General features: G+C 38.2%; 1 protein-coding gene across 1 annotated transcript in view; it reads left to right on the forward strand.

The window, feature by feature from the left end:
* Positions 1–9906, forward strand: part of RGS7BP (regulator of G protein signaling 7 binding protein) — a 121989-nt gene extending 112083 nt beyond the window's left edge. The window contains exon 6 of the mRNA XM_059062321.2: positions 5905–9906. Within this exon, the coding sequence (XP_058918304.1) occupies positions 5905–5996 (92 nt within the window). The 3' untranslated portion in view covers positions 5997–9906. The remainder of the gene's footprint in view (positions 1–5904) is intronic.
* Positions 9907–11492: the final 1586 nt, after the last annotated feature.

The raw sequence follows: 11492 nt of genomic DNA on the forward strand, positions 1-11492 counted from the left end.
ACGTTTTATTTCCTGTCGTTCTGCATTATCCCAGATTGCTAAATGTGTTCTTTCCAAGAAGTTTGATTGAATTACTGTATACATTTACTGTCCTATGTGACAGTTTTGTCATTGTTAGAGATTTCAGTAATTAAGATGGGAAACAGAAGCTTAGTTTATTTTCCTTATCAAAACTATGTTTCTTGGAGGCACAATATTATGATGGTTTTCATGCTCTTGTACATTGGATGTCTTAAGCTGAGTGCAGTTTAGGGCATCCTTTCTAATTACAGGAAGGTACTTCTTTCCTTCAACACTGTGATCTGACCTGTGACAAATCTGTACTATATACTGTGTAAATGGCTAACAAGTCAATTGCAAACCAACCGAATGTACCAATCTTAGTGCTTATGCTGAAATCTCTTCAGAATAGTCATCGTGATCTCAAAGTTTGTTTCAAAATTTTGCAAGCATCAAGTGTCAATCAAAACTGAAGATGAAACACTAATGAATGTTGAATTCTCATGCTTTAGGTGTACTTCCTTATTAGAGGTTTTGGTTCTCTGCTATTTTTACCGTACTGTTCATTTAAATGTCCTACATGCTAACTTTGTTTGTGCGATTGAAATAAAATTGCAGTATATATAAAAAAAAGAGAGAGAGAGAGACTAGAGAGGTTGGGGGAGGCCCCTCTAATTCATGTTAAGAGGTTTGGACTTTATCCTGAGGTCACTGGAGGGATTCAGTTAGTAGGCAAGTACAATAAGACAGGTGAGAAATGCTTACAATCTGACCTAAAGACCAGGGCTTGGAGAAGAGGATATGACCAGTTGGCTGATGTACATAAGGCCAAAGCAGAATCAAGGATGAAACCTGAGTTCAGACTTGGAAAGCAGAATGAACGATGGTGTCAATCACTAAATTAGAACAGAGCGGTACCAGTAGAGGTAGAGGACAAGACAGTTGAAGTTCTGGATGTGGGGGGACTCCAAGAGTGATCTCAGTGGTTGTGATGGATGTACATGTCTTATGCTGAGGTGAGACATGCAAGCTAGAAGGACAGGAAATACAGATGTAAACGTCAGCAGTGTAGTGGTAATCAAAGCCCTAAGAATGGTTGAGACCACCCATGGAGAGTACATAGAGAAGAGCCCTGAAATACCAAAATGTAAGGTTTGAGGGAAAAGAAGAGCAGTTTACAAAAAAACTGAGAAGAAACTCAACATAGTATAATAAGAAAGTTGCAAGGAAGTCATGGCTAATAGTGTGGGGAAGTTCAGCTAGATAAGAATTGAAAGTGTCCATAGGATTTAGCAACAAGGGAGTCACTGGTGAGGTTGGCCAAAGTAGCTTACTTGGAATTGAGGGCCCGGAAGCCTAATTAATGAGGGTTGAGGAGTAAGTGGGAGCTGAAGAGCTGGGCAGCAAGGGTAAATTTATTAAGTCTTTCATAAAGAGTTGCTCATAGAATGGTGGCTAAACAGGGTTGGAAGCAGACAATGTACCAAGGGCTATAGCAATTGTATGGAAGCATGAAGGAAGGTAGAAGCACGGAGCAGTCAGAAAAGACTTTTCTGAAAAAAGAGATGGTGTGTGTAAAGGCAGGGAGGCAAGGGAAGGAATGGCCTTATTTAGACAATTTTAAGTAGTTCTGTTTTAGACCATCCCCTCCTTCATATGCCTTTCATTCCAGCCAGACTGGACCATTTACTTGGACCCAAATTCAGGCTGCCTTTGACCTCCCTGTCTTTGACCTGCCCTCACCTCCTCCTTTGACACTGTTTTCTCCATCCCGAGTGCCTGCCCCCCTACTTCACCAAATGTCCAAGTTCTCCCCATACCTTGTAGCCCAGCATGAACACCAAGGCCCCAGGAATTTTCCACAAATGTCTTCTTTACAGACGGGAGTAATTTCCCCCTCTGGTAATTCTCAAAGCATTGTATTTGTATCTCTGTAATGGCATTTCTAATGAAGCCTCCTAGTTACTCAGACAAAGATCCCTGAGGCCAAGGTTCACCTTTCTCTTAGGACCCATCTGGTATTACCCCCAGCACCTGACATAGAGCCCTACACTTCGTAGAGCTTTGATTAATTCAGTGGTTCTCAAAACGTGGTCTCAGGACCAGCCGTATCAGCAGGTCCAGGAACTTGTAAGAAATGCAGATTGCCTGGCCCACCCCAGACCTACTGATTCAGAAACTCTGGAGGTAGGACCAGCAATCTGTGCTTTAATAAGCCCTCAGATGAAGCTGATGCAGCTTATGTCTGGGAACCCTGGGATTAGCTGAAGTTCTCCTTTTTTAACAGATTAGAAATGTGCAACTGCAGTTCCATTATAAGCACTTCTCTTGACTTAGATAACATAGCTTTAAACTCAAACACTGTTTATTATTTGAAAACTTCTCATTTTCATGTCCTTCTGTTTCTTAACATATCATTTATGTAAAAAATCTTTTATTGGCAAAAGAAATTTGAGCAATAGAGAAATGGTATTACTGTACCTTGGGGGACTGCAGCATCCCTGGCTTTAGTAGGGATTAAACATTAAACATCCAAGAATTAAACATTAAATGACTGGGGTTTGAATTTACTGATGACTGAATACCCTACTTTCCTTTTCTTTCACTTTCTGCTATCCTTTCCTGCTTCCTCTTCTCTTTCTCACTTTTTATTTTCACATTTAAAACTCTCCTAAGTTACAGTTCTCTGAAGGAATGCACTTTGGAGAAAAGATACCATAAAAGTCTCAAACATTTCCAATAAAAATCAAAGATTTCCCAGCAAGTTCAGATGGATTAACGCAGAAAGTTTAGAATGAGTGGGGAAACATCCCATTTTGCTCACATTCTGTTGACAGCCCCTCACTCTAGAGACAGGATTTCAGTATGTGGGGAGACATCTTTCCTTGGCTTTGAATTGACTTCAAACCATTCCAGGCAGATTTACTGCTCAGTGAATTTCAGCATTTACTGCAGGTGTCAGCTTCCTAGAGTGTAGAAAGCTGCTCTGAATTTCTGCCAAGAATTTTTGAGCTTTTGTGTCACCTCAGCCCTAGGTGATGATCAGACAAGCTCCAGGCTAGGCAAAGGTGTCACAAATGCTCAACTAAGATGCCCCAAACAGCAGTCGTCCTTAATAGGCAGTCTGTCCTTTGCTTAACATCTGAGCACTTTCTCATCAATCCTAACACTTCCTATTCACTTATAAATGCTATATACATATGTGTGTGTGCATGTGTGTATATAGCACTCACAAGTGAATGTTATATATACACATATATATATGAAAAGAAGGCTGAATGAGGAGAATTTCAATAGCACAAAGGTTTTTTGATTCACTGTAATGAATGCACAGATACAAGAGTCAGTCTTGATACAAATCTCATAATACCTGTGTGCTTTTAATACCTAAAAAAGAGAGAACGGGAGCAAATATACCACCAAAGCACACACATGCACACTTTCTTTGTAAATACAACATACCAACGTATGTAGACATTTCCTCATGTAGTGGGAATGATACACATCAGAATTGCATTTTATATGTGTAATCTCTTAAATGACTAAAGAAAGGCAAGCATATAGGGAATTCAGGAAATAAATGGGAATTCAGGAAACAGATCTCCAAGCCTCATAGAAGTAGAAATAAGATTTTTCTTTCCTATAAGTATCTTCATAGTTTTGGTAATTCTGTTCCAAGGAAGCATTAACTTCCAGTTGAACTTGAGTTTTGGGAAGTGTAGTCAGTATTCAAAGAGATACCAAAAAATAAAATTCTTTACCCTTCAGGGTCTGCTGTATCTTGGCCATATCAAATTAGGTTAAGTTCACTGATCATTTGGTGGTTAAAGAAGTAAGAGTCCTAAAAATGATGAGAGAGTATGGTTATCGTTTCTATCTGCTCCAAATATATTATGTTTCATCTCAGAGATTCTTCTGAGAAATCAGGCTTATATATAGGATTTGACATTGCTTTCAGCATCTTAACTGGGGCAAGTTTAACTGTAAAAGAGAGATGTCCTATTTTTTTGCCTCAAAATGTTGACATCCAGATTATAGTGAATTATTTTTCACTATGAAAAAGACAGAGTCCTGTTTTTCTCCACATTAGCAGAGTGTGAGTATTAAGAGAGGATTTTAATCTGGGGAGCCTGGGGGAGAAGGCTGTGTTTGATTAATCTGATGTGCCCAGCTGGGCCACCTGTTTTCTTCCCTGGCTCTGACTTGCTACTCTAGTTTCATCTACGTGTGTAACATAGTGCAGCATTCCAAGGAACACTGTCAACTTGGTTGGTGATGCTAATTTACAAATAAATATGACACATGGGAGCCCTGGGGGATGGGGAGGGAAAGCCAGGGCACTTGGATGACAATTTATGTAAGAGGACCAGAAAGCCAGGACTCATTTGTTCCTGATAGTTTCCTGAGCGTCTAGGCTCTCAGTAATCAAGAAAACCAACCCTCATCTACAAGCCAGTTTTATTGAAGTGGGGCACAATTCTTCACTATATCAATCACTTCATCTAACTCCTGATTCTGGGCTCTTTTTCAAGGTCCTGCATCTTCAACGTTAGGATGGGGAAAGGAGGGAACATTTTAGCTCTGCTCTGGGAGGGCAGTGCAACTAGTCCCGGCAAAGCTTAGGTATATAAGAGTTGCCAGCCAGCCAGCCATTTTGTTGCCCCTAGTTCCATTCTGACCATATCTTAGCGCTGCCCCAGCTAGCAATTTCCAGATTATTTCCCTGTGGTCCTTCTCCAACCTCTGCAACCCACATTGGCCAGTTCTGCTCCAACAGGCAGTTTCTACCCACACTCTCTGTTGAACTGCACTATTTCCCAAAAACCCAGCTCATTAAACTGTATTTGGTTTACTGGTTTATTTCTTTCTCTACTTGTCATCATATTAAAATTTTCAAACCACAACTTGTGAATTCAATATGTGACAATCTTCTCTGAATGTCCTTATGTGCAGATATCTATAGAAAGTGTTAGGGAAAGACTCAACAAGAAATAGTTGGGGCTTCCCTGGTGGCACAGTGGTTGAGAGTCCGCCTGCCGATGCAGGGGACACGGGTTCGTGCCCCGGCCCGGGAAGATCCCACATGCCGTGGAGCGGCTGGGCCCGTGAGCCATGGCCGCTGAGCCTGCGCATCCAGAGCCTGTGCTCCGCAACGGGAGAGGCCACAACAGTGAGAGGCCCGCGTACCACACACACACACACACACACAAGAGAAATAGTTGAAGCGTCTTCCCGAGGCATAAAGTAGGATGGAGGTAAGACAAGGTCCTATGTAAAGGAAAATAGTTAATAATAGCTATATTTACTGAGTGTTTCCTCCATGCTAGGCACCAATGTCCCCACCCAAGCTAAATGTTTTTACTAGATTATTTCATTTAATTCTTACCTAGGGTAAGTATTACTGAGCCTTATTTTACATATGGGGAAAATGAAGCCTAACGAGCTTTGAAAATGACACTTTCAAAGTCACAGGACTAGTACGTGGTAAAGTATAGGAAAGAAGCCAGTTTTACTCCAAAGCGTGGGCTTTTTCTAAGAAGTATACATCTCCCAAGTGAAAAACTGCCTCTAAGCAGTTAGATTTAACTCTAAGCAGTGGTTCTCAACTGTGGGCTCTTTGCTTCACCCTCACCGCCACCCCTTGGCCATATCTGGGGACATTTTCGGTTGTCACAACCGGTAGGGGAGTGCTACTGGCATCTAGTGAGTAGAGGCCAGGGATGCTGCTAAACATCCTACAATGCTCAGGACAGCCCCCAACAAAGAATGATCTGGTCCAAAATGTCAATGGTGCCGAGACTGAGAAAGCTGGATTTGAAGGATGGTAGATTTTTAAGACCAATTCATAAAAAACAAGTTGTTTTGTCTGTACGTCACTCATATGTACATTCTATCCCATCACAGATGACAGCAGCCTTCTAAATCTAACTCCCTACCCACTGGTTAGAAGACGGAAGAGGAGGTTCTTTGGGCTGTGCTGTCTCGTCTCAAGCTAGGTGATTCCTCCTGGAAACCACCACGAGGAAGACCTGAAAATATCACTGAACCTGGGGACCTCCAGACGGCTGAACCACAGTTATTGGTTTTTGACTATGTTTTCTATGCTTCCTTATTACTTTTATCCACCTCCTGCTGCCCTTTGAAATGATTTTACATTTGAAAGCAGCTGCTGTCAAGAAAAAAAAAAAAAAGACAGATTCGAAAAGCAGGCTGTTTTTAAAAGGATTTTTAAAGCTGACATTGTGCATGTCTGCTCCAAACCACACCATGACAGATATGAGAATTATGATTTTTAAATGATTTAAAGGTTTTTTTAAGTATTACACAGAGAAAACTTCTGTCATGTATAATAGTATATCTATAGCTCTTGCAGATCTCATGTTAACAAATGATCACATATGAGAGTCTTTACACATAGAAATCTATTTAAAACTGCAAAACTGTTCAAAATCCAACCAATATTAGGAATAATATTATAATCAAACATATACCACCTCAACCTATTGCTTTCCCTGCACTCATTTACGTTTAGTCTTCCATTCTGTCAGAATCTAAGAGCTTCAACGTAAAAATATCTTAATTTATAATGCAACAAAAACCATATATGAAAAGTATTTAAATTTTGTAAATACACAATAATCCTAATAACTTCATACAATGCATATGGGTAACTAATTTCCTTTCAATCCAATGGTGTCTTTTTCAGCTTCTTGGAGAACGAAGTAATCCAGTTAGGAAATGGTGTAGTAACATATACAATTACCCTCAAATGTAAAATTCAGTATTATCATATTTTGTTCTAATTGAAATCTGAAGCATGATGTCTGCACATCAGCATAGTGTTAAATCTTATAGGGCATGCTGGAATTAGCTCAGATCGTAAAAATACTTAACATTTTACATTGTTAATAAAATCTTTTTAGTTAAGCTAAGCTTGTCTCATTTTAGATGACTATGCAGATGACTTTTCCAACGTGTACTTGGTGTCTTGTCTTATGCTTAGAATCTTAAAAGCAGGACACATTAAGCAATACTCTATTTTAGAAAGGAGGAAGCCACATACTTTGTTTTTCTGCTCACAGCTCTGCTGTGCTCTTCCTCCACTAAACTTGTAACATGATACAGATTTTGTTATATTTTCCCTTGTTCTTCCTTTGGCCCATTTCCCAGACAGAATTTCCCATGGGTTGAAAGATCAAGCCTTTGGACTTCTTTTCTTGTTTTCCATAGTCTGAAATTCCTAAAGTCAGACAAGAGGCACCAGAGTCCAGCACAATAAAAGGATGAGCTATACATGGTTTATCCAAGATGCATCTTTAATCCCAACCCTATAATTTCTCAGTATTTATGTGCACAGGCATTTATAAGTCCACCAGTATTTTGACCTAAAAAGTAAATATACTCAAGCTTTTAGCTTTAGTGAAGAACAAGAGAGGTACAGACAAACTACTGGAATAATTATTGTATTAGGTTGAATTATATGAAATTGCTGATATTTGACTGTTTTTGACCTAAAAAATGGCAGCTTCATATAGTTCAACCTAATATGTGATGTTGTGGAAATTATCCTTGAAATTGTCTTCTAGTTTTTTTGATTGAAAGTGAAAGGATTAAAGAGTTGGAAGAGATCTCAAAAGGCGATGCATACCTCTATTTAGAACACACCAGCTGGTTTTTGGCCTTATTCTTGGAGTCCAGAGATGTATTCCAGTGAGTTGGCAATTGATGCATGGCTATAGGTATGACTAGCTTCATATCAAGATGTACCCTTGAAAATTATATGAGAAAAATCACAATTTTCTAAATCAAATACTTGTAATACAGTGTGGGAATATGCTATTTAAAAACTCCTAGGGTGACTGCTCCTTTGCAAAGCAGGTAACCACTCCCAAATTTACCTGGTCTTCAAACCCTGATTCTCATAAATCAGGTTTGATTCAAGTTTAATATCCTTTCTTGAATGCAGTTCATTTCTATCCCCTGAAGTTTAATTCACTTCAGGCCCATTGTTTTAGAAATTATGAAGAAGCCCAATCTGGCACACTCTCAGCTCCTATCTCTGCCCTCTCCCACCTTCCACTATACTGAACCCTTAGCTTCAATCTAGTTCCTACTAAAAAAAATACATGCAGAGTTATTAACAGATAAGCCCAGCCTTGGTGTTCAGCACCTTCTTCTAAATGCCAGACCTAAATCACTTCTGCTTGGTTAATTTGTGCTCACTTTTGCCTTAGCCTCAGTGTGAAAGTAACACCTTTCGTGCAATTGTCCTTTGTACAACTGAAGACTGTTAATAAATTCAGGTCTCACCTCCATGTCTGGGGAGGGCTATAGTAGCTATTCATGGAGATGGGGATTTGTCTAATTCCCTAGCTAGGCTTTCCATATCTAAGGTAAATAAATTCAGCCACCTTATCTTTTATTCATAGTGCCTGTTTCCCGGCCTTGGATCAATTTTGTAGTTCCCGTGGACACACTCCAAGATTTATAGATCTTCTTTCACTATAGCAGGTCCTAAAATTAAATTTAGCGCTCAAAGTCCCGATAACCTACCCTGGCTCAGAGCTGCAATGGGTAATTCACCATCTCCCATTAGGTATGCCAATGCATCTTGTTAGGAGCTGACCCTACTCCCCTGTCACCTACCAAAGGACTTTCTCAGGTGTAGTTCCATGAGATAACTGTCTCAGCTTCCTGCTGGTAATTTTCTTTCAGATTAGCAATAACACTGAGCTGATCTCTAGTGATAAAGAGAGCCCCTTGAACTCATTTTGTTGCATGGACCCCTATTCTTGAAACAAAAGAGAATGTAAAGTTTTTTCTGGCACACAATCACCCATTTTACCACCATATTTTTCATATCCTGTGTTGATCTTTTTTTTTTTTTTTCAGATTACAGAGACAATACATGTTCTTTGTGGAAAATCTGAAAAATACCACCAAGTATAAAGAAAATAAAAATCACCTGAATCCCACCACAATCACATTGTTTAAAACCACATATCCAGGCTTTAAATCAGTCATTGGCTGGGCCCAAAGGCACTTTTGGATGAGGTATATGAAGAAATGCCCACAAGGCCAAGGTGCCGCTTTAAAAAAATCCGTCCACTAATGTTTTGCACACATCTAGGAACAGATTCAGCACACACTTCTGATTGTGCCATTGTTCAAGGGTACAAAGATGACATTAAAAGTAGCACAGCCCTGATGCCTCCTCTAATGAAAACTCTTGGGGGAATTCTAAAATCCTGCCACATCATTTTGTTCCTCGGTGCTCCTGCAAGTTTGAATACTTACTGTTTGGCAGTACTGCCACCTACTGGAAGCTAAAATTATACACAGCATAAAAGCATCTAACTGATTTTAGACAGCCAAAAAATGGGCCAGATTAACAATGATCCCACGTGGAATTTCAGACTCTGGAAGTCTCAAAATCGAATGAATTAAAGATATCCATCCATAATAACTTCCCACCTACCCACACACATACCTTAGCAATGTCTACCATTTCTTTGTGTTCTAGAACGTCACCAAATGCAAAATGCTCAACTTTCAGCTTACTATAGAAAGGATGAAAAACAGTCCAGGATAAACCACTAATATTAAATATAAAGTCCAGAAATAAACCCAAGAACATAGAAGAATTGAGAACATTAAAAAGATGACATTTCAAATCTGTGAGAAAATGTTGGATTATTCAGTTATATTGAGATAAACGGTTAGCCATCTGTTGAGGGATATATTAGATCTATATACCTCATAACTGTCATCAAAATAAATTCTAAGTGAATTATTTAAATTACATATTAAAGCACATAAATAAACCGGCAGTGTTGATGAATATATATGTAATTTTAGTGTGTGGAGGGGATAAAGCCTCTCTAAGCATGATAGCAAAGGAAGAAACCCCAAAGGAAAAGATGGGTGGATTTGACCAATTAAAAATGCAAAACTCCTATAGAGTAAAACAAACAAACAAACAAACAAACCAGATTAAGAGAAAGCCAAATTTTAAATATATGCAACAAAGAGTACAGATGTCTAATAATATATATCAAGAGCTTAAATTCCACTACCTTTGGGAAGTTTCCATGATCTACAGCTCCTTCCCCAGCCAAATGTTCCCATTTTATTCTTTCCTTTTCCTTATTACACTTTTTTTCATTATTGCTTGTTGAATTGTCTATCTCCACTAAACTGGAAGTTCCAGAAGGCAGCAACCAGGTCCATTTTGCTTATTCTTATATCCTCAGCACAATGCTAAACACGAAAGCAAATACTGAAAACATATTTATGAAATGAGTGGATAATGAATGCATGAATAAATGACATTTTATGACTCAAAGAGAATCAAACTTTCCAGTAGAAAATTGAGCCAAGCAGACAAACTGGTGATGTGCCATAAATTAGAATAATGCACTAATAATAGGAAAATATTTGAACATACTAGTAATCAAAGATGCAAATTATTATGATATACTCTTTTCCATGTATCAGAAAGGCAAGAGTATAAAGAATGAATGTTTCCAGGGACAGTAAGGAAGTCTGGAAGTGAATATTCTCTTACAGAGCCAACAAGTATGTAAATTGATTCCACTTTCTGGAAAATAATTTGGCAATATAGTTTTCACCTCTACCAAGTAATTCCACTGTAGGGAAATTCTCCTTAAAAAGATCAGAAAAAAATGAGCTAAGATATATTCATTCATTATTCAAAAAAAATATGCAAGAAAGAATGCTTATTTGGAAGAATGAGGAAAAAATGTAAATAAGCCCACAGTTTACGGTTGGTTAAATACGGTATATCCTTTCAGTGGAATACTGTGCACCAGTTAAGAATAAGCCACATACGTATATTTATTGAAATGAACTATATTATTAAATGAAAAAAGCTACAGAAAAAAAGCTACAGTATCATCCCGTATTTAAAATATACATATATATGTGTGCATTAAAGAGTCTGAAAAGATATTTGCTAAAATGTTAACAGCATTTATCTCTGGGAGGTGAGATTTGGAGCAATTATATATATATATTTTTTGCATATCTGTAATTTCTGGTTTTTCCACAATGAGCATGTAGTACCTGTATAATTTTTTTCAGGGAATAAATAACAATGTTCACAATATATATTAATTGGAAAACATGTTATAAAACAGTATGTATAGTATGACACAATATTTGTAAAAAAGAAAAATATATATAAATATATCTATGTATGTATATCTATGCATAAGAAAGCTAGAAGGACAGACACTAAAATGTTAATAGTAGTTATTTATGGGTAGTGGGATTATGGGTGATTATTTTTTCTTTTTGCTTTTCTGTGTTTTCTAATTTTTCTACAATGAATATGTATTACTTGTGTAATAAAAACTAATAATAAAAGTTTAAAAAAAAAGAATGAAAAAGTGAAAGAGACATTGTGATTCACCATTTGCCCAGATCCTACCCACCCCCTCACCCCACCCCCGTGACATATTCGTTGTCAT

Source organism: Kogia breviceps, chromosome 4, assembly GCF_026419965.1.
Source record: "Kogia breviceps isolate mKogBre1 chromosome 4, mKogBre1 haplotype 1, whole genome shotgun sequence".
Taxonomy (NCBI): Eukaryota; Metazoa; Chordata; class Mammalia; order Artiodactyla; family Physeteridae; genus Kogia; species Kogia breviceps.